Source organism: Pangasianodon hypophthalmus, chromosome 2 (genome assembly GCF_027358585.1).
Source record: "Pangasianodon hypophthalmus isolate fPanHyp1 chromosome 2, fPanHyp1.pri, whole genome shotgun sequence".
Classification (NCBI taxonomy): Eukaryota; Metazoa; Chordata; class Actinopteri; order Siluriformes; family Pangasiidae; genus Pangasianodon; species Pangasianodon hypophthalmus.
The window spans coordinates 2,281,634-2,306,536 of NC_069711.1; the positions used below are offsets into that span (position 1 = coordinate 2,281,634).

At 36.2% G+C, this 24,903-nt stretch overlaps 1 protein-coding gene across 2 annotated transcripts in view; it reads right to left on the reverse strand.

The window, feature by feature from the left end:
* The window catches only part of negr1 (neuronal growth regulator 1), a 188,236-nt gene extending 181,770 nt beyond the window's left edge, over nt 1-6,466 (reverse strand). The window contains exon 1 of one of the 2 annotated variants that reach the window (XM_034297757.2): nt 6,045-6,466. In XM_034297757.2, coding sequence (XP_034153648.1) covers nt 6,045-6,214 — 170 coding nt within the window. In that variant the 5' untranslated portion in view covers nt 6,215-6,466. The remainder of the gene's footprint in view (nt 1-6,044) is intronic. The other variant, XM_034297754.2, reaches the window with a different exon arrangement.
* Between the last annotated feature and the right edge of the window lie 18,437 nt (nt 6,467-24,903).

Genomic DNA, 24,903 nt, shown 5'->3' on the forward strand with positions numbered 1-24,903 from the left:
ATATAAATGCTGATTTAAAGTATAGTGAGTTAAATATCCTGCGATCTCTCCCATTTTGACTATAAAAGCAATAAAAAAAGAAACAACACGCCATGCTGCTCGTCACACAATCACTTTATATTTAAGATCCTTAAAACTGTGATTCAACACACACCAGTTCAATCACTTTTATTCATCCTGCAGGTCTCCGAAGTGGCCCTGTGTGACAATCGCAAACACTTTTTACGGTTTATCTGTTGCGCGCGTTTAGACAAAGTCCTCGTTAATGTCGGCGCAAAATAAAACATGGCCTGAGCGCGATTTCAAAAGTGGCACTGATCTCCGGGGAGCGTCGAAAGGGAGAACGCTTCATACCAAAAATACGCCGATTAATCAACAGAGGAAAGAAGTGGTGTAAAGAAAGAGCAGCCCCCATACACACACACACACACACACACACATTGATATGAAGTGCTGAAGTGGGCTGCGCGAGCCAAAAGGCCAAAGAGCATCGGAGCCTCTGAGAGCACGTCCTGACATTAATGGGGAAAGTGGGACAGTCGTGACTGGCCTATCGACAGCATGCAACACACCCACTCTCATCCACTCCTCGCTGCAGATATGAAGAGCCGAGCCCACTCTCTCGCTCTCCCGCTCCTGATAATGAAGTTTTAAAATGTCACATTGGCCTGCATGTGAATATTTATTTCAAATCGCAGGGAGAAAAAAAAAAAAAAAAAAAGACGACCGCCGGACGAGAACTCTGGAGCTAAACGCTGACATGTAGCTCTTGTCTACGCACACGGCGTGATGAGCGGGTGCAGCTGTGCTCCTGCCACTAATTACGCAAATAATATTCAGGCATGAGGTGATGAGAATGCTGGTCAGGTCTGAGGGGCTCTCTCATTATGGCCCGCACGGCTACAGGAGAAAGACCTCTGTGACCATGAAAAACAAAGGATATTTGGGAGCTTGAGCTCCACTTGGCCTTTTGTCATGTATAACGATGCCTCAGGCGGTGAGGGTGTAACTCAGTAAAGAGGAACTGTGGAGAATTCGACTAGTATACACCTGCACTGAGATCAGATAAGTGAAGAATAAAACACTACGTGCTGTGCTGTTATAGGAAACTAATCAACTCTTACGTGTTACGTGTTACTCTTAGCACATCGCAAACGGTTTTATTCCCCACATACCACAGCAATCTGCTTATTTTTCTGTATTAGACAACGTCATGTCACTTTTTATCCGTTTACAGGTACAGTTAATATTCTAGAAAACAACTTACAGCAGCGTTTCTCTTTATTTAAAAATTTTATTACTGCTTCACCTCTCGACTATTACAAAGCACTGACACTGGAGACTCCTTCCTTCCATCAACGATTATACACATCTTTTCATGTCGAAAATCCCGTATAATCCTGTCACACTGTGTAAGTTGTTACTATAGAAACGATAACGTATCAGAACTAGCATGTTACTTTAAGCCTGTGATCAGCAGCTGCACTTCTGACCAATCAGAATCGAGAATTCGACAACGCTGTGGTATAAATGACGACATTTCCCAGCCCTAATCTATGGTAACTAGATAATATTTTAATTAGATACCTCGAGTATCAGCTGATACCGATATCGGTCCGATACTGTTTTCTTGAAAAACTACTACTTTTTTTTTTAACTGAAGCACTTCACAGTTAAACTCTTTCACACAAAAACCACTTACATGGTAGATATAATAAATGTAATAAAGTATAAAGTATAAATATTTACTTATCAATATTATATTGTATGTAAATATAAATTTATTATACAAATCCAATTCCAATCATTTCCATTTGTCACATCATGACTCTATAGCCGTTATGTTTTCTCCGATATCCGATCCACTGGGTATCGGATTGGTGTCAGCTCTAATTTTTATAAAAGTATATTTACGAGATTGTGTTACAGATTTACATCAAAACACCGCAGGCTAATTATTATTCTCTTATTTTTACAGTTCGTCCTACTAAATCTGTGATACCTAAATGTCTTCCTCCAGGGGATGAGTGAAGAAATGAAATGTCAGTGTGTGTGTGTGTGTGTGTGTGTGTGTGTGTGTGTGAGATATCAAGTAACGTCACTGCTAACGTGAAGCACCACTAATGACTTTGGTGAAAATGTAAAATGGTGGCTGGATATTTTCAGACGATTATCAGCCATGCAGCATCGATTAATAGTCCAACAGTCATGTCCTGAATCTCAGCGAAGTCTCTCCGCTACGTAGCTTCTACTAATGAGGAAGAGAGCCAGCGTTTCCTTTCAGCCCATGAGAACATGGAGGGATCCCTGCTCATGAATTCATATTCGCTGCTCTAATTTAGATTCCAGCACTGAAGTGTTTTCGGTTCACGTTGGCTTTTAAGTATTAAAAAAATATATATTCCTACGTTTGAAACATTACAAACGTTTTTAATTTAGAAATTACAATCTGAGCAGGTAAAGAGTTCAGGTTAAAATGTATCAGTACCATGTTTTTGTTATAAAAACAATTATGAGTACGTGTTCTGGTACTCGCTCATATTGATACTGATAGCGAAAATGAGTACTACGTAGTACTTTATACGTTTATACGATGAATATACTCTAACGATTAAAGGAAATTACTTACGTTCTGCTTACGTCATAAATCAGCTTGCGTGAGCTTGAGGTAATAAGGATATCAGTTTCTGTCCAACAGGATGTTTCGTTTACGTTTCGACATCGTTGCTGTCCTACTTATAGCTGTCCTGTGACATCATCACTGGCGTCATCCTACGCCGTCATCCTATTGGTGGATTTTAGATAAGCGTCATAGCATAATTCACACAGTGAAATTTTAATCAGAAGTTTCTCACGCTACCAGAACTTCAGTGAGCGTCACAGTAAGTGTTCTAACAACGCCAATCAGAGCGATGATCACGACTAAATAATTCTTTTATGATGTGCGATTTTGGTCTGATTTAAGCTACGTTGCTATATCTGGACTCCATTTGTAAGGTTTTGAACACAAATCCATCACATCAAACGAGCACAGAGCAGCACTGACTCCTGTCAATCATGTGTTCGGGATTTCACGGAGAACGAAACCAATCTGACGCACTCACTTCACTCCATTACCTGCATTAATTCTGACATAAATGAATAGACTCGGCTGAGGACTGAAATCTGTACAGACAGTGATGAGAGCGATGTGCCTTAAATAAAAGGCTCTTATTGGTCACAGTGTGATCAGAGGCATTTAAAATGCTAAAATACATCTAGAGTGGCAAAGACTAATGATCATTTAATCAATCAATCCATCCATCCATCGTTTAAGCTTCAGCTCAGTGAGCAGGAAATTCACAACTCATCTCTTATTGGACTAAAAGTATTAATGCACTTCAGTTAAAAAAAAAAAAAAAAAAGAAATTCTCTTTTGATATGATCATCGTGGTACCTACAGGCCACGTTGCCAGATTGCATCAACTGTTTGCAAGCCTGTACAGAACTGTACCATGTATCATCCATTAAGTCCTCCCTTTCTAGAAAAAAAATGAAGAAGAAGAAGAAGAAGAAGAAGGCAAGGTTGCCAGATTGACTCAACTCTTTGCTAGCCAATACCTCCTCCTAATCCTCCCTCCTTGGATTAAAGTCATTAAATAATATCACCATTAATGATATTTTAATTCTACACAAATGTTAATGGAAAAATAAAAGAAGAAGGCAGGGTTGCCAGATTGGATTAACATGTTAAAATATGCCAAAGACTATAAATCATCCCAATCACTATTCCTTCTAAACTAAATGATATCTGTGATGCAGATGGTTATTTCTTTCCACAGCAACAGGACTAAGGATTTTGCAACTGAAAATAAATATTTAAAAAAAAAAAAGACCAAGAGAATGAAGAAGCACCTGATTTAGGACACGCCCATAAATCTTATATGAAGCCTTATTTTCTTGTAAGATTTGTCGTTTTTGGTTTAACGAGGTACCAGAAAACGTACAGGTAAAAAATAAGGATGAGGATGATGATGAAGATGAGGTTAGGGAACATCCTGTCTACTCGAGGCTCTTATGATATGATCACAGTGGTAGCTACAGGGTTGCCAGATTGAATCAACTGTGTTCAAGTCAACACCATCCTCTGTGTAAACCCTCCTTGGATTAATGCCATTAAATAAAATCAATATGATTGATAGTTTAATTCTATATAGCTGGTAATGTAAAAAAAAAAAAAAAAAAAAAAAAAAAAAGAAGATATGGTTGCCAGATTGGATTAAAACAACTGACTATCAAATACCCTCAGTTTCTTTTAACTAAATTATATCTACAATGCAGAAGGTTAATTTGTTTTCAGAGGATTGTGACTGAAAATAAAAATTAAACAAAAAAAAAAAAAAATAGGAGGTTGAAGAAGCAGCTGCAAAACCTCCTAATATAGGAACACACCCATGAATTTATAATATTTCAAATTGAAACATAATCTTAATTAATCTTAATCTCATTTTTATTTAAAGAAGTCCAAGAAGTGTACGGATGAGGAGGAGGAGGAGGATGAAGATGAGGTTTGGGCAGATCCTGTCTACTCAAGTCTCTTATCATATGTTCACAGTGGTAGCTACAGGGTTGCCAGATTGAATCAATCATTTGCAAGCCTATACCACCCCCTCCTCCCTTTTTTCCCACCCATGCTAAGATTAAAATGCTATTAAAATTGTTGATATTTTACTTCTTATATTTTCATACAATGTGGAATATAAGAATATGAATGAAAGAAAAATACGACAGGGTTGCCAGATTGGATTAATCCCCTTTAAAACACGCATTGAATTAATGGCATTAAAAAAGATCAGTATGAATGTTGCCAGATTGGATTTAAAAAAGTGTTTTTTTTTAATACACCATGCTAGATTTTGTGTAATACACAGGGTGGGTAGTTTTTAGAGTAATGCAATTGACTGATGATTTTTTTTTCAACTTCTGAGACACAATCTGGCAACCCGAGTTTTCCAGCTGAAATGGCTGATTGAACGCCTTTTCATTGCACTTTACGACTTAAATACTGAATTTTTCAGTCCTGTGTTGTGCTTTGAGGGTTTAAAAGTCAAACACAGTGACTTTCCAGGACGCAAAAAAAAAATGATTATATTCTAAGGGTTCCGGTTTGGGGGAGAAAATAAACACAAACCACAACAACATCCACAACAACAACAACAACAACAACAAAAAGAGCTGGCGCGGTTTCCGACATTAAAAAAAAAAAAAAAACTCATCCCTCATTCCTGTTACGCAATCAGTGCAAGTGGATGTGAAATGAGGAAGGAGATTGAAGTTGATTAAAAGTCTGAAATGGTGCATTTGAATTGGGAATGTTTTGGCACCCCTTAAAGAAGTGCACTATAGGGTGAACGAGGGGTGTGTGTATATATGTGTGTGTGTGTGTGTGTGTGGTGCACTACACTACAAGCACAAACTGCTGAGTATTAGAGAGTATTAGAGGGTAATAATGTGGTGTTTATTACCATAAAGGTGAGTTAATGTGTGTGTGTGTGTGTGTGTGTGTGTGTGTGTGTGTGTGTGTGTGTGTTATGTGGTGCACTACAAGTACAAACTCCTGAGTATAAAGCATTACAGAGTATTAGAGGGGTTGTAATGTGGTCGTGGTGTGTTTATTACCAGAAAGGTGTGTGTGTGTGTGTGTGTGTGTGTGTGTGTGTGTGTGTGTGTGCTATGTGATGCACTATAAGTGCAAACTGATGACCATGGAGTATTAGAGAGTATTAAAGAGTATGAGAGAGTATTAGAGGGGTAGTAATGTGTGTGTTGTTTATTACCAGAAAGGGGTGTGTGTGTGTGTGTGTGTGTGAGAGAGAGAGAGAGAGAGAGAGAGAGTGTGTGTGTGTGTGTGTGTATGTGTGTGTGTGTGTGTTATATGATGCACTATAAGTACAAACTGATGCACAGAGAGTATTAGAGAGTATTAGAGAGTATTAGAGGGGCAGTAATGTTATGTGTTGTTTATTACCGGAAAGGTGTGTGTGTGTGTGTGTGTGTGTGTGTACCTGAGCAGCGCTGTGTCTCCTTGCCGGCTCACCACACTTTCACTCGAGGCATAGTCCACAGTTTGTCCAGCAGGCAAGCACGAAGGCAAAAAGCAGCAAAGGCTGAGGATGATCGCGGTGAGCCACTGACCGGAGACACACGCATCCTGCACCGCACTCATAATGTCCATCACCGCGGGCTGAGTGCTCACCACTAGTGCACCGCAAGCACAACAACAACAACAACAACAACAACAATAATGCTTGAAAAAAAAATCAATTAATCCTGCTTTTTTTCCCCTCCTGAGATAGCAGTGTGGCGCTCTGCTCCGTGCTCTCTCTCTCTCTCTCCGTTCTCCTCCAGCTTTGTTTTGGATGCAGTGTGTGTGTGTGTGAGTGTGTGAGAGTGTGTGCGCGCGCGTGTGTGCGTGTGTGTGTGTGTGTCCGCCGCCTCTTGCACCATCTAGCGAGCACGGCCGGCAAGTTCTCCGCGCGCGAGCTCCTAACCCGTTGCCAGGCGCCCGTTACCCTGGCAACATGTTCCCTGTAGGCTCGTGACTCTTTAACGCCCGTTAACTGTTTGGGTGCTACAGCATTTCCGGTTTTACTATCACTCACAAAAACAAATGCACTCTGGACCAGTCTATACTGATATACTGTCTAATAAACAACAACCACAACCAATAAACAACAACAACAACAACAACAACAACTTATACCATTCTCAAACCTGATTGGTCAGAAGGTGTTGATTAATTCCCACCTTACTAATTAATGATCTGACAATAATGCAGCTGCAAATCACAGCTTTATGTTCTTATACCTTTTCATTTCTATAGTAACTTGCTATATTTAACAAAAATAGACTTCTAATCATTTTTAATGTTTATTTATCATTTAAGTAAGGAGTCTCCAGTGTCAGAGATTTGTTAACTGCGTTTTTTTTTTTTTTTTAGTTTAAGATAGAAAGAAAGAAAAGGCTAGGTACGGACCGACCGTTTATAGCTGCTATAATGTAACAGCGAACAGGAATTAACAAATTAACTTCTTTCGTGAACATTCTGTAACGTTAAATGTGACTATAAATAAATGGATTTTAAAAATCATGACGTTTTGTTCTTTAATGAATAGAAATATGTCACCGTTAGCTAACTGCGGTGGTATAAGAGGAATAAAACTCTTCGGATAGGACAACAATCAAACTTCGAGGCGATACAGTAACTATGCTTTGTCACTGATTATTTTCCTACTGATTATTTTATTAACGGATTATTTTTGTACTTATTAGGATTTATCGCTCTACAGATTCTACAAGTCATCGCGAGAATGAAAGAATGCTACACTCTAGCCTAAAGAAAAAGTGTAAAAAGTGATAAACTCTGGAAAAACACACTGGACAACGTACTCACAATGCAACAGTTGTTTATTTCTGTTTGTGCGATATTTTTTAGCCACCACGAAATGAAGTCCAGAAGGTCCAGAACATTATAAACAAATACCCCAAGCTAGCTGTCACCAAAACTAGCTAGCATTCCTTCACCAAAACAAAAACACTACCATGATACTTCCCTAACACCTTACCTAACAAAAGATAGATAGATAGATACATAGATAGATAGATACATAGATACATAGATAGAGGAAAGAAAGAATGCAGTATCCTGGAGGCAGCATTGCTAACAGCTAGCTATGCTAGCTACATTTTCATACTTAGTTTTTAGATTTGCTTATTGTCTTAGCAAGTTTTCTTTTCCACATCTGTCATTAAAATAGCTTCAGAAATGCCCTAAAATCCATTCCACAAGGAGAACAACGCTTAAATCAGTCTTATCCTGTCAGACACTAAGCTAGTTAGCTAGCTAGTTGTTGCTAGCAAAGCTTCTAATGTCCCAATTTTGTAGCTCCTTTAATTATGAAAGAAATTTCTCTTTCTCTCTCAACTCTCTCACTACAAATTTCTCTCATGAACACTATCCCATTCTATAAATATTAGAAATGTAGATTATATTGTAAGTACGTTGTATCATATTAAGAGCATGTCATGATTTTATTAAAAACTGCAGTTAGGTTAACGTGAACATTACTTATACGTGTTTGGTTATTGTGTTATTGAGTGACATATTGAGTTAACGCCTTTCATTTCAGGCAATATGGGTTAAAATTATGGTTAATTAAATAATAATCTTAATAACTTTGGTACTAGTTGGTAGTATTCTCCATTTTTAAAATATGATTAAAATATATATATTTTAAAGAGTTATTAAGGGTTTGGATTAAACAAATTCAATTTAAACCTCCAATTTAAATCGGCTAATAAATATAACAATGCTGTAATAAATATAATAACTTTGATAATAACTTTGTAGCGTTTTCTTCACCATTTCTGAAATTTTTCCATAATAAGCATCCTAAATGATATCACATAAATAACAATAATCCAAAAAAGATAGAAAAGGGCCATGGAGATTTTATATGTGGAATTATTTTTTACATTTTTTCCCCCCTCTCCATTCAAATTGAGCTCTTGGCAATGGTTCGCAAAGCTGGTACAAGTGAACACCTGCATTTCCTGCTCCAGCACATCTGAATATACAAATTGGCTAATTATCCTAGAGCCAGGCATCAGAAACTCAGTGTTAGCGCTCGTTATTTTGAGTATGTTCTGTAATTTTTGAATGGTAGTCTTATGGTTATCATCACTGCTCTAGTTAGTTCCTTTGGCCGATCTGAAAGGATGAAATGACACACTAAATACATACAATTGACAATTTTTATCATTATTTTACAAGATTTAGCCAAAAAAATGTCCAGATCGTACACTTCTAAATGAAATTCTTCTTAAAATGTTGAATATTTCAAATATTTCCTGGGGGCATATGTGCTTTTTTTAAAGTAAATAAATAAATAAATAATCTTTAAATTAGGCTATACTTCATGCTTGTGAAAGGCTTGTGCAAGCTATCACGTGTATGATATACGTCAGTGATAAGTCAGCATCAAGATTTAACAAGAAAGCAATTTTCTGCATCAGTGGGTTTTTTTTTTTTTTTTGGCAGTAAGCAAACTCTAACACTAATTCCTACACAATTACAGAATCATATACAGTAACCCGAGTCTCCGCAGTCTTACTGATGACCTTGTAAAGCACGGTGTAGGCGTTAGAGCATCCTTCCTGTCTCACTATGATATATTTTACTGACCCACTCTATAGTCCTCTTAACATTCTCATTATCTTACATTAGTCTTGGGATTTTTGTTTTTTTCCCCTTCTTTTTTCCACTCCTCAGGCAAGCTGAGGGCTGATGGTGGCGCTGTGGCACAGATGTTTACATTTTTCTCATGAATATATGTTTTTATGTCTTGGGCCTTGGTTTATATGTAAAGAAATAAATTACTTGCTTCATAGGAAAAATGAAAAAAGAAAGAGGAGTTACTCTTACCTTTTCAAATTGATTATTTTCCTAAAACAGCACGTCACATCAGCAAGTGTTTTACTCCTCTTATACAGCATCAATTTTCCAACGATTAGCCTACAATTTGAAATATATTAAATACCGACGGTTCATAGTTTTTTTTCCATTTATAGTTACATTTCATGTTGTGCAACGTTCACAAAACAAGTTAGTTCTTGTTCTCACTTACGTTATTGCAGCTATAAACAGTCTTTCCCTCACCAGCCTCTCTTTATTCTCTTTCTTGATGTTAATAAGACAAAAAAAACACACACACACACAACTTGTTACCAAGAAGTCACAAAACTGCAGTTCTCCAACCTTGGTCTTTCCTGTGGCAAGAAATTTAAAGTTACGGCTCCATTTAGGGAAGGAGTCTCCAGTGTCAGCGCTTTGTAACAGTCAAGGTGCTGTGTAACGTTTCCCAGAACAGAGAAACCAGACACAGGTTCAGAAACTACTGTTTAGAGCTGCTATAATGTAAGTGACAACAGGAACAAACTTGTCTCATGGATGTTTCACAACATTAAATCAAACTACTGTATAAACCGTTAAAAAGCTTTCATTAATAAATTAAAAATTGTAGCCGTCAGTGCAAATCACTGTGGTGTAAGTGCAATAACACGCGTCTGCGCTGTTATATAAAAGATAATACACTTGGGGGTGGTAACGTGTGTGTGTGTGTGTGTGTTATTGTCTGAAGTGTGGTATTGCTTGGCTTGTCTTGACAATAGCTACTTTGTAAGTGCTTTTACATGCAGTACTTTTTTTAAATGAAAAATTCTCAGTCCTGTTAAAATGGAACTCAGTGCATTTTGGAGTTCATAATACAAGCGGACTCACTCCTGTTTTCTGGACATTTTGCCACTGATGAGCTCTAAGATCACTTGCTGTTCGCACTGAGACTTCATTAGAACCCAGAGCCCAGCTGTGTAACACCAGATTAAGGATAATATATATATATATATATATATATATTTAAAATAAAAATAAAGAATCATAGTGAAACATGTCCGGAAAAAAAGAAAGCACTGAGGAAAGGAAAATGTGTTGCATTGCTACAAGCCAATTAGCCTCTCTGTTCTGAGGTGATGGAAGTCTGCTGCTACGTCCGGCTTGCTAGCTCTTTAGCCATAAAGCACATTCAAATTGGACTGGGATGACTTTATTTTGAATCAAGCAGACCACAGAATGAACCAGGAAGGCACCGTACTGATGCCATTTCAAGAGGTGGTATGAGTACGGTTCGCTTCTGAGCCATTCCAGTTCATTTCTTGCCTTCGTGTATGCACAGAAAATGCTGAGTCATCGATCTGAGACTGCTTGGAATGCTAAAATGTCGATAAATTCCATGTTGGAGTCATGGATTTACATGGACTATTCAGCTAATGGATATATATATTTATGTTTTTTTTTTCATCCATGTCAAAATTCATTATATATCATTGTCTTATCAGGACAAAAGAATTGAACGTCGATGTTTTACCCTTTGGCTTTAAGCTAGGATTCCTCTTTGGGTGGAGTTTTACACGTTCTCCACATTTCCATGTTGGTTTCCTCTGGGTTTTCCAGTTTCCTCCCACTGGCATTCCCAGCCAAAGTGTATTCCTGCCTCACGTCCAGTATTCCTGGGATAGACTCCGGATCCACCTCGACTCTAACCAGAATAAAGCACTTCCTTTATTTAATATGAATTTCAAATTAAATAATGACTGGAGCGGTGTGTCTTTTTTTATGACTCAAATCAACGATAGAGTGACGGATTGTGTGTTTGTGTGTTACGTTTATGCTAATTTGTGCATCATGATCCTGCCTTGTTCTGCTTTCGTCAGCTTCTTCATCATTTACGTTGCTTCTCTTTGACTATTATTATGTATTTTGTTATTACGTTGCTCATGGATAAATTAACGCATCATCTCTGTAGCTACCAGTAGCTACTAAATTCCTTAAACTAGGCAAAGTTTTGGTTTAAATTTAATTTAAATTTAATGTTGTTGTACAGTATGAGCCGAAAATCTGTTCAAAGTTTGCTTCTATAGTTACACCTACATACTCTACGTGGCTAATGTAGCTAACAAGTAAGGATATCTTATAGCTACCAGTTTAGCATCATGGAAACTGCATGTCTAAATCATTACACACTTGTTTTTCTAGAGCCTCAAAAATACACCATAAAATAGCAGAGGGTTAACTTCAAAAAAAAAAAAAATTATGATATTTGGCTCCACCTTCAAACACTGAGCCATGCCCCCTACCTAAGATATCAATCAGTACGTGAGGAATAAAGTTTTTCAGTTCTGCAATGTCATTTAGTCTATTTTTATAGATAACAGTGACAAGTAAAGAAGCAATTTGCAGACAGCGAGCGTGTCCTGGCTGATCGGCTACGTTCGGGGGAAATTTGCCTTGTGTAAAATTACATTTTTGCTTGAACTGCCACTTTAAAAGCCCCTTTTCCTTTCATTAACTGAGGTTGCTGTTGCAGTGGGGATTTGTGTGTAATTGGGGAGGGATTGCAGGTCTCTGGGCAAAGACAAGCTGCAGCATGTGAGCCTGTTTGACTCTAATCTCTCCACCAAGATTTTAAATCTGTCCAAAAGAGTGAACCAGAGGCAGATTAAATCATCCACGCTCATTCTGCGTCATGACCTTTTTTAACTAAAAGTAGAAAAATCCTAATTAACAAACTAACTAATTATTTTTCCAGCAAGAAATTTTTCTTTTGCCAATTTCTCGAATGAGCATTAAAAAAAAATCCTATTAATGTTGGAGAGATGATATTCAGGACATTCTGACCATTTGAGTCCCTGTTCCATAATTAAACAAGATATACTGTTTTATTTTAATTTAATTAAAGAGATGTCTTGTACTTGCAAGCTTTTATATACTACAGCTCTATGCTAATTTTTGTGCTTTGTATACTATAGCTCTATACTAGCTTTTGCACTTTATATACTATGACTCTAAGATGGTTTTTTGTTTTTGTATACTACAGCTCTGGGCTATATTTTGTACTTTGTATACTACAACGCTATGCTAATTTTTGTGCTTTGTATATTACAGCTCTATGCTAGCTTTTGTACTTTATATACTATGGCTCTATGCTAGCTTTTGGAATTTGTATACTACAGCTCTAAGCTAGATTTGGGACTTTGTATACTACAGCTCTGTGCTATCTTTTGTACTTTATATACTACAAGTCTATGCTAGCTTTTGTACCTTGTATACTACAGCTCTGTGCTAGCTTTTGTAGTATGTATACCACAGCTCTATGCTAGCTTTTGGAGTTTGTATACTACAGCTCTGTGTTAGATTTTGTACTACGTATCCTACAGCTTTATGCTAGCTTTTGTACTTTGTATCCTACAGCTCTGTACTAGATTTTGTACTTTATATACTACAGCTCTGTGTTCGATTTTGTACTATGTATCCTACAGTTCTATGCTAGCTTTTGTACTTTATATACTACAGCTCTGTGCTAGATCTTGTACTATGTATACTACAGTTCTATGCTAGAATTTGGACTTTTGTATACTACGGCTCTATGCTAGCTTTTGTACTTTATATACTACAGCTTTATGCTAGCTTTTGTACTTTGTATACTACAGCTCGATAGGACAGCACTATGCTAGCTTTTGTACTCTGTATACTACAGCTCTCTGCTAGCTTTTGGACTTTGTATACTACTTTATGCTAGCTTTCCCATCTCTCTTTCTTTATCTAATTCAAAATGACACAATGGTATTGCAATTGTTTGAAATGTATTGATCTTAATGGACATCAGAGTCTCGCAGTCAGCCTTTGCTGTACCATCTGCTAGTCATTAATGGAGCTGACAGACAAATAAATAATACATTAACTTGTTGTATTTTTTCTGTAAAATCGATGCTGCATGCTTTCTCAGCTAAATCAAATGTTAAATGTTCCGACATAGCAATTATAGGCATTGTGTTTCTCTAAAACATGTGAATGATTTAAGGTTTTTTGTACTTACACTGATGTGGAATGATATGCTATCTAGCCCTAGTGTTTTTTGTCAATGGAGTGAAGGGCATGAAGCTTGATATAATGTAATGACTTCCTGTTCTTAACACTGCGCTGTGAAATCGTAATGGCGACATGAAGCCTTTCATATTGAACCCTACAGAAATAAAAGCACAATATAAAAGCCAACTGGCACTGCACTTCATTTTCATTGCAACAGGCTTTTTTTTTTGTGCCTCTCATGCCATAACTATTATAAATGAGAGAACACATTTACAACTGAGAGATAATACAGCACGTTCTTTTCATCCGGAATCTGCTGAGCGTTAATGGCCTAGCAGAAATGACATTTCTAACAAAAATGACAAATTATATAAATAAAACACTCAGTGCTAAAGACAGGGAGTGAAAAAAGACAGCTAATTAAAACTCTCTGTCCTGCACTTAGCTCTAATACCTGTTATTACACAGGTACAGGTTATTCCTTCAGTTTAGGTTTGCCGAGAATCCATTTAGATATTCCCTGTAGTACGGAAGCCCTGAACCGAGTTGAGGAAACAAATGTTGAAGTGCTTTTGTTGTTTAAAAATAACAACTTAATAACTTAATGTCATAAAAATGTCATTCTATCTTAAAAGAAGCAGATATTTTGGCAAAATAATATCTTGAACTAATGAGATAATGAGTTAATAGCTCAAAATAACATAAGATTATATAATTGAACTGAGAAGACTCAAATTAATCAGCTAACATCTTTTATTTTGAAATGGCATCACAAATGGTCCTGTATTTCCTGTGCATATCTGTATTTATTATAAAATAAAACCTCCTACTGTATATTAGCCATTGAGGTGTGTTCGTGTTGTAGCCTGCCTGTTCAGACCCCCATGTGGTGTAGATGCTGGCGTGTAAAGTGATTATTGCGCACAAATAGCTTTCATATAAAGAAAATAGTGGTGATATCAACAAAAGCTGCGTGTCATCTTTCACAGTAATAAGTTATCTATCCACATATCAGATTTGAGCTTTCTCTGTCTGTTTGTAGTGGAGCACTCGATAACTGAACAGACGTGTTGCCTCGGGACTTTTACAGCCTGCAGGATCTCCTGATGTAATGTGCTTGAGTATTTTGGACATAACAACCCAAATACTTTTACCTTCAACAAAATTACGTTCCAATAAAGCAACAAAAAATACAGCTGGTGGGTAGAAACAATTTTTATATCATGGTTTATTTAGTAAACAGGTTTGAATCATGATCTATTTTGGTTCATGTCTGTCCTTTGGGTTGTCATGGTGTTACATTTAGGGACAATAAGACTGAAATTTAATTAGTTAAATTAAAAAAATGGGAAAACAATATGGAAATGACCTTATTTTGCCCTCAGATTAAAAGGATATCACATATTATATGTCCAAAAGTACGTGGACACATGACCATCACACTGAAATGTGGTTCTTCCCCATACTATTCCCACAAATTTGGAAGCACACAATTGTATAGAATGTCTTTGTATGTTGTAGATTAACAATTTCCATTCACTGGAACTAATAAAACCAAACCTGTCCAACAATCACATATGAGTATGAAGGTTAGGTGTCTGCATACTTTTGGCTGTATAGTGTAGCAAAGATACTTTAATGTTGTATACAGTATGTACAGTCTCACATTTCTCTCCAAATTCTTAGAGAGAGAGAGAGAGAGAGTGGTATGCACAGAATTATCTTCCCACTAACCACATTTTCAAGCTTTTTTAAGCCTGCTTTCAATCCACTGCTTAGCACAGAGACAGCACTTGTAAGAGTCTCTAATGACCTCCATCTTTCTTCTGACTCTGACGGCGGCAATATTCTTCTTCTGCCAGACCTTAGTGCAACCTTTGACCCTGTGACATTCTTTTCCCTCCGCTCCTTTTTACTAGAATTTCTGGCATTGCTCTTGCATGGTTTGAATTTTAGTCACACAAGGAGCTCCTCAGAGTTCAGTTCTCATTCCCTTTCTATTCAAATCCATATCATGTATGGATTTTTCCTTGGTTAAACAATTCTGTGATGCAATCTTCATTTTTATTGTAGTGTAAATGACAATCAGATTTTCATTATTAGAGCTCTGTCTCCTGCATCATTAACAGCATGTACTGTATTTATCCACGATTATCCATTATATAGAGATATAACTGAATAAAACATCTTAGCAAGCTTCAAGCTCCAAGGATTACAATAATCACAGAGGAAGGCTATTTCAAGCTTAAAATGAGTAAAAATGTCTAGAAATAGGTTTAATAATCATAGATTTGGTTTACTGTAATCTGATCATAGGAAATGCTACATATATTTGGCTCTATTCAAGATATTTCCACTTGCTATCATGTCACTTTTGGCAGTGCGAATGAACAAAGGCACAATGGTCCAAGTGTGGGATGTATTGAATAAACGACAAGCACAGAATCTAATCGATGAAACAGTCCAGGTTAAAACCACAAATAAATCCAAAAGAGCAGGCCAAACCCAGCGAGTCCACGATTCCACATACCAACAGATCCAACATGTGAAATAAAGTGTAAGTGGAAAACTAGTCGTTATAGACCCCTGAGTGAGACACGTCACTGTGACATTGTGACATCAGTATCGCTCCTGTTTGCAGAAACATAACAGTGATTTTTTAAAAAACAAGCCAGAAACTGTTTTTTTAAAATGTCTTATTGTGCTGTTGTTCATTTTTATCGCCTATTAATCGAATTGGACACCTTTCCAAACCAAAAGAAGACAGATAAGAAGATAGGAGGGATAACTGGTCCGAGATGCTTCGTCTTTGCATTTCATCTTGGCTATAAAGCTAACTATCATCAGTGAACGAAGAATTTTACAGGCTTAACTTGCTAGTTAGCTAACAAGCCTAATTTATATTGCTTGAACATATTTACAATTTAGCTCGCCAAAAATCTACAGCTAACATTAAATATCTAGGTCTACATTCTCACTGAGGAGTTGCCTATAACGGACATGTTTAGCTAGCTAACTTTGTTCAGCTAACAAATAAGTTTATGGCATTCGGCTGGCCAGAACCTCAGCTTTGAGTGCCATGATGTCCTCGATGTCGTAAATGAAAAACATCTCGAATGAGAGACTTGTATGGTTTCAGTTTCTCTCGTTTTAACTATCAATTATTCAATTCAATTCATGAATAAAGTTCTTGACAGATTCGTCAGAACTGCAAACAGGATTGAACTCAAGACTTCGCAGAGTGTAAGTGGGAAACTAGAGTCTTTATAGTGTCTCTGAATGAGGAAGTGATTGCAATCAGGTGTGCTAGGTATCCCAGAAGTGGGCTAGTGTTCTGGTGATGAGGACCTCTAGTGGTGTGGTGTTGAATTACCTGCAACAAAACATATAAAGATATATATTATTTTAAGTGGTTTTTTTTTTTTGGTCAGAAAGATCCGCAGATTGAGACTAGATGTGTAACTGGGAGGTTTTCGCATCTATGTAAGCACGAGCAAACAGTCAGATATGAAGCTTGCAGGAAAAACAAAGACCACGATCATTAACATGTATGCTTAGTTTAAATTAGGCTACTAGTTTGTTCATATTTTGGGAAATACAACCAAATAAATTTGTCAGAAAATATCGCAGGCAGGTACAAACAAAAATAATGCCTGCATGAGCGGGATTAAGAAACAGGAACTGTCAGAGCTATTCATTTATTCATTCATTCAGAAAGAAAGAAAGAAAGAAAGAAACCCTTTCTGGATTAAACCACGCCCACTTCAGAGTTAAATCCAGATACTGATACGGATACAGATAGTGACACTGTGTTACACCCACTAGTTCATGATTTAAAGTAATGTTTGGGTTTATGGTTCAACTTTCTTACATAAAATCCTAAAAAAAAAGTTATTTCTCAGTCTCATTAGAACCAAAACACTTTCCATTCACATGGATGGTGTCACTGTTGAGCCCTCGCCTAGCTTTTAGAACATTGGATTTATTTTTGAATCTACCCTCTCATTCTGACCTCACGCTAACTCACCTACTAAAAGCACTTTTCTTCAGCTCGGAGAAATTGCCTGACTTTGACCTCCACTTCGTCTGAAAGATGCCAAAACCTTGCTGCATGCTTACATAACCCTGAGTTTAGATAACTGCATTTTGCTGGTAAATCTGACAAAAAAACCTTATAAGATTATTCCAAAAAATTGCCTGACTTATCAGGCTGGATAGAAATGAATTTATTTATAAATCGTCACACGAGCACAAGGAAAGTTTATATATATATATATATATATATATATATATATATATATATATATATATATATATATATATATATAAAAAAAAATCCTGTTAGTTTTAAAAAAAAAAAAAAAAAAAAAAAAAACTCCTGAGCTCCTGAGTTTGTGTAAATTTTAAGTATAAGAAGACTCACCTATGTGAACCTCGATTGATCGGATTCAAATCAAATAATTGGTGATTAATTACTGCGATTTTATATACGGATTACACTGTCGTTTTTTATTATTATTATTATTATTATTTCAATTACACACTGATTTAATGAACACTTTGTGAAACTCAATCATTTCAGATTAATGACTCGATGAAAGAAAGCAAATACAAAACAAATCCATAAACAAAGAAAAATAAGATTAGCTATTCAGTTAGGACAAAAGTAATGGCGTCCTATAAAAGGAAGGAGTGTCTATAATAGATGAGTCGCTGCGATGGCTGAGCTGCATTATTGGAAGAGTTAGCAGACGCTGCACTTATGAGGAGGAGCTCTTTCACCATGCAGTCTTCACTTTGTAAGCTTTTTATGGAATTTTGTGGGCATGGCTAAATGAACGCTGATTAGTATTTATCAACGTATGGACATGAGTATGAAGGAAAGTATAAGTTTACTGAAAGATTTATAAATGGGGTCCAATGTGTCCATGTTCCATCACTGATTTTAATCTTTTTAAGTTTTTGCACCCTTAAACCCCCTTTCACATGATTCATCTTGGTAAGGGGTGTGGTGGATCTGTAGTCTATCCCGAGAATACCGGGCATGAGATGGGAATACACCCTGAATGGGACACTAGTCCGTTGCAGGACGCACACATTCACTCACATCTACAGGAATGTAGTGTCCAATCAGCTATAAGAGCATTAGTGAGATCAGGAACTGATGTTGGATGAGGAGGTCTGGGATGCAGTCGGCGTTCCAGTTTATTCCAAAGGTGTTCAGTGGGGTTGAGGTCAGGAATCTGTGCAGGACACTCGAGTTCTTCTACTCCAACCTTAACACACCATGTCTTCATGGAGATCGCTTTGTACACAGGAGCATTGTCGTCCTGGAACAGGTTCGGGCCTCTTAAATTTCCCAGTGAAGGGAAATTGTTAATCTACAGCATACAAAGACATTTTATACAATTGTGTGCTTAGAACTTTGTTGTAACAGTTTGAAGAAGAACCACATATGGACGTGATGGTCAGGTGTCCACATACTTTTGCCCAGATAGTGTTTCTGTTTAAATATTCCTCAGAGATACTGTAATTTCCTCCCACAGTATCTCAATTATTTTCATCTGTCTCAGCTGAAAACGTTAGTCAGGTATGAAACTGGGATTTTGTGAAAGCAGGATGAGAATCAAAAGTCAAAAAGTGACATATGACACAGAGGTTGCAGTAAAGACTGTTATCACGTTGCCATCTTTCCCTGGAACCTTCTGTCTAAGTAGGTGCTCGATCCGAATGACAAGGAACTCTGGCGGTTATCCAGGGTTCACGGAACCTCAGTTAGAAGATGAATAATGCATAAAAAAATACAATAAATAAATAAATAAATCCCAGCACTGTGGCTGTCAGGGGATGTGGTCAATCACTGCTTGTGAATGGATGGATGAGTCTTAGAGAAAGATAATGTATATATATATATATAAATGTGTGTGTGTGCGTGTGTGTGTGTTTCAGCGAGGAAAAATAAAATAAAAGGCCAGAAAAAAGAGCTTTTGGTATTTTTATTTTCCGAGTTCGGAAGTTCTGTGTTGAAAAGCGAGGCGGAAAAAAAAAAAAAAAAACACAACACCTCTCTCTCTCTCTCCCCATCTCTCTCTCTCTCTCTCTCTCTCTCTCTCTCTCTCTCTCTCTCTTACACCTGTCTCCAGCATCTGCAATTTCCACATACATCCACATACACCAGGGAGTCACAAGTACATTTTCAATAGAGTCCTTTTACAAATTGCTTGTCTAATGTCACTCATAGGAACGGTGTTAAAAAAAAAAAAAAAAAAGTCATGGATATGTTTTATATAATCATACACAGACACTGTGTATGCGTATTTTCACTGTATTTGTACTGCAACCATGGGATATCATAAAATCATAAAATAGCTTATATGTATATATATATATATATATATATATATATATATATATATATATATATATAATAATTAAGTTTATAAATGTATTATTATATACATTTCTGTTTAATATGATTTTAACATAAATGTGCCATTATTTACCTTTTTATTTTTTGTTGAACTGACATATTTTACTTTAGTGGAAATTCTGTTCTTAATTTTAATACATTGATCTGATTTTAAAAATTTATTTTTTTTAGTATTTTCCCCCATATGATTTTTTTTTTTTTTACAATTCCTTTATTTTGACGTTTGTTTCCACGTTTTTTAACAATTAATTTATTTTCACATTTATATTTGTTCAATCTCATTTTTTCCACGTTTATTTTATTTTCACGTTATTTTTCACACACCTTTTGTTGATCTGTCTGTTTTTATGGATGATCTCATTATTTTATTGTTATTCATTTATTTATACATTTCTTACGATATTTTTCGTTTCATCTTATTCATCCTGCGATCATCCTGCTAATGCTAAGCGTGACCCATTCGTTTTGAATTTGTTTTAAGTTAAATCTCAGACATTTGCATCAGAGTTAAGATAACTACATGAAATGGCTTCTAAGTGTCCAGAGAAGTTAAAGAGATGTGTGGGTTAAAAAAAAAAAAAACAGGGGAAATCTGAGCTACGTGAAAAGAACGACGGATCTGTTGTGTGAGTCGCGCTAGTCGGATGGACAGCAGGGGATGGCGAATACTCTGAGCAGATAACGCGGAGAGAGAACCCGAGCCAGCGGTGAGAACGAGGGGTGAATGGAGGGAAACCCGACTCCCGCCCCAGTGCTGTGTGTTAGCGTGATCTAGCCAAAAGCACTCAGCCATGCTAGCAGCACGTAGCCCCAGGCCTGCTACTTGACTGCGCGGTGGGGGGAGTGAAATACTCCGAGCAGATCCTGCAGGAGAATGAGAGGTGTGTGCTTTGTGACTTTGTTGGAGGTCTCGGCATGCGTCTGCACGCTCGCGGAGAAGTTATCCAGGTTTTTCTCACCTCCTCTGGTGGTTAGGAGATGTGAAAGAGAGCAGACTTTCCCCCCAACAGTACAGTACATATTGTAGTAGAGTAAATATAACAACATTACACTGAAAATTCTATGTTTATGCTGCTTTTTATTTCCTGATACATTCTCACTTCTATAGTAACAACTCTTTAATAAACTGTCCACTTAATATATCCACCAGATATTAAAATATGTTATATATTACATATGTATGTGACTTTTTCTGTAAGGAGGTGTTTATATAGCGTTTATGGAAGGAGTCTCCAGTTTTAGTGCTTTGTAACAGTAAAGCTGTAACTTTAAGGAGGAGTTTACGACTGTTTATAGCTGCTATAAACATGAGAATGCTAATGAGAACGGAAACGAACTTATTTCAACAGCTAGTTGTTTTGTGTTGCTTTTTGTTTATCGTTCCGTTTTTATGGATGATTTTATCATTTTATAATTTAATTTTTATACTTTATTTATACATTTCTTATGATATTTTGTGTCTTTTATTATTTTATTGGATGTGCAGCACTTGTTTTAAATGTGCTTTCTAAATAAATCGTACTTACTTACTAGCATCAAAATAAAAACACAAGCAGAAAAACCATGTGCTTTATCAGATTTTATTTTTTTCTGTCATTTTTCCACAGTTTTATTTTTATTTTTTTCACATGCAGGGCATGTGCACATATCCTAAATCTGATAAAACATGCATGTTTCACTACTGTTTTTCTGCTTGTTTTTTTGTTTTTATGCTAATAAGTAAGTAAGTAAGTAAGATTTATTTAGAAAGCACATTTAAAACAATTCTAACTGAAAAAAATAATTCATGGTTAAATGAAGGGAAGTAAAATATGTAGCTTTTGCATATAACTATAATGTCCTTGTTACTATCATAAATTAAGTTAATAAATGTACTATATGTATTTCTGTTTAATGATTTTAAAATAAACGTGTCGTTATTTACCTTTTTACTTTTTGTTGAACTGATTTTACTTTTAATTTTACTTTAGTGGAAATTCTGCTCTTAATTTAAATACATTAAATACATCTGTTTTACATTAAATACATATATAATACATCTGGTTTTTTTTTCAGGTTTTTTTTTTAGTATTTTCCCCATGTGATTTTTTAACAATTCCTTTATTTTCAAGTTTTTTTCCACATTTTTTTTCACAATTAATTTATTTTCACGTTTATTTTTTCAGTATAATTTTTTCCACGAATATTTTATTTTCATTTTTTTCACATGTATATATTATGCATTTTGTTTGGATGGTCTCATTATTTGATTGTTATTAATTTATTTATGTCTTCGATGTGCAACACTCGGGTCGACAAGAATTGTTTTAAATGCATTTTTTATAAATAAACCTTATTTAGTTACTTATTTAGCATTGAATAAGAGATATGGATAATCATCAAAACACAAACGCAAACAAAACCAGGAAATATGGAAAACAATGATCAGGAACGCACGATAACATTGACAAGACTTCGCGACATGAACGTAGAACACCTGGACACGTTCAGGAAACACACCAATGACAGGACAGGGGCGGAGTCAAGACTCAAACGAATACATATTGTAACTGTTGGCAGATTGCTGTAGTATAAGAGGAATAAAACACTGTTTGGTGGTTTTTGTAGGAAAATGATCAAATTCAGGATGATAACTGTAACTCTGCTTCATCACATCCTGTTGATGTTGATTATTTTCCTATAACAGCACAACACAGAGTGTTTTATTCCTTCCTCATTCTTTCCTTGGCTCATGCCGTTATGAACTCATCGCTGCGTAACAATTGGCAGCAGACACTGTGGAATTGAATACATCAAATGAATACGTTTTTTTTTTTCATATTCATGTTTACACATGTCGAAAAGCAGGAGAAGGTTGAAACATGATTCATCACACATTATTACTTCGCTCCCTTTAGAAAGACGGTCAATATGTACGCCTGCACCGGAGTGGAGTTTTAGAAATGAGATCAGAGGAGTTCAGTACAACAAATAAAACATATATAAGATAAGGTAGTTATAGTTACGAGAGGTTGCCATGGTGATCATGTTCATTTATATGGACAAAAAAATGCATTACACCTTGTGAACCTCGTTTAATTTTCATCATCTCACCGCACTTCCATGCGTCAGATATACACAACTTTGCACCAAGGAATAAAACACTCCGTGTCGTGCTGTTACAGGAAAATAATCAACGATAAGGAGAAGCTGAGATACTGTTACCACTCTGACGTTAATTATTTTCCTATAACAGCAAGTTATAGGAAGTGTTTTATTCCTCTTATACCACAGTTATATACCCCTTATACCAAATTTTTTTTTATTAATGAGCAACACGTCATATTTTTATCCATTTATAGTTACATTTAATGTTACAGAACATCTGTGAAACAGCTAGGAACAGTCGTTCCTTCACCAGCCTCTCTTTTTCTCTCTCATGAAATTAATAAGATTTTTTTTCATGTGTACTGCATGAATTTTTGTCATTTCTTCCATGTGTGATATTTTTCCTAATTCATTTATTTTCACATTATTTTTTTCACAAGTATGTGATTTTTTTCCTGATTAATGTATGTACAAATACATGTATTTGTGTTTTTCTTTCTTTTTTTTTTTTAACGTTATCCATGTGACGTTTTTTCATAATTAATTCATTTTCACGCAAAATTTTCACGTTTATAGTTACATCCTTTTCTTTTCTTTTCTTTTCTTTTATTTTCTTCTACATTTAACGATGTGGAACGTCCACACACGTAACAAGTTAGTTCCTGTTGTCGCTTACGTTATAGCAGCTATAAACAGTCATTTCTTCACCAGCCTCTCTTTCTTCTCTCTCTTGAAGTTAATATGGCAAAAAAAAAAAAATTAAGTTTTGTTGGAAAAACGTAAAGTTAAGCTTTATGTCTGACACTGGAGACTCCTTCCATTCATGATAAATAAACATTTCCTTTACCATATCAATGATTCCACGTTTTTTAATCCGTTTATAAAGTGTACAAGTCTCTGTTGCTATAGAAACGATGACGTATTAGAACGAGTGCATTGATATAAACCTGCTCTACTGTCAGAACTGCTGTTCTAGAAAATGAATCAACACCTTCTGACCAATCAGAATCCAGAATTCTTCAGCACTGTGGTATCTGATAAATAAATAAAATGGCTCCAGTGTTGAATTCAAAGTTCTGTCTCCTGTAACGTCTGGAGTTTGCGAGGTGAGACACTTTTAATCAGACGGCGTAATTACTTCAGGAAGCTCTCTGATATTTACTCAGAGGAAGAAGACGAATTCGGCTGGCTTTTAGATACCTGATTTATATCTTCAATTAATCTCAAGTTTCGCAGTTTTCAAGCGTGACCTTTAAGATATTTCAAACAGTGACAAATAGGGTCATTAGAGAGGACCCTCTCTTAAACATGGCGTGATGACTGTGAAGAAGTCGACGTGGTCTTCACCTCCATCAAGGCCACCTGTGAGGAACAGATCAGCCTTCAGCCTTGAGGATTCATCTCACAGGGTTCATTCACCGGTGGGATACGGACACGCCCTGCTCTAACACGTGGCTGTAGTGTGTGTGTGTGTGTGTGTGTGTGTGTGTGTGTGTGTGTGAGAGAGAGAGAAAGAGAGAGAGAGAGAGAGAGAGAGAGATTAAAGGAGCAGTATTCGGAAGCTAAATGACTGTTTATTATTTGCTGACTGAGTCTGAAGCTAGTGCTTGCTCAGCAAACATCCTGAAACTGTGCACGAGGAGAGGAGTTAGGTTAAATCAGCACACACACACACACACACACACACACACACACACACACAGTTTTTTAAACACTTCACATCTGCATTTTTCCCATTTCTCTTGTGCTGTAGTTGTTTTTCTTGTTAATTTTCATGATTAATAATTTATCATTTTTTTCCCGTCTTTTTTTTTTTTTTTTTTTTTTTGTGGACGTTTTCACAATTCAAATTTTTTTCATGATTAATTTAGTGCATTATTCTAAATACTTTTCTGCACCCTTTTTTTTCCCTCAAAATTGTTTT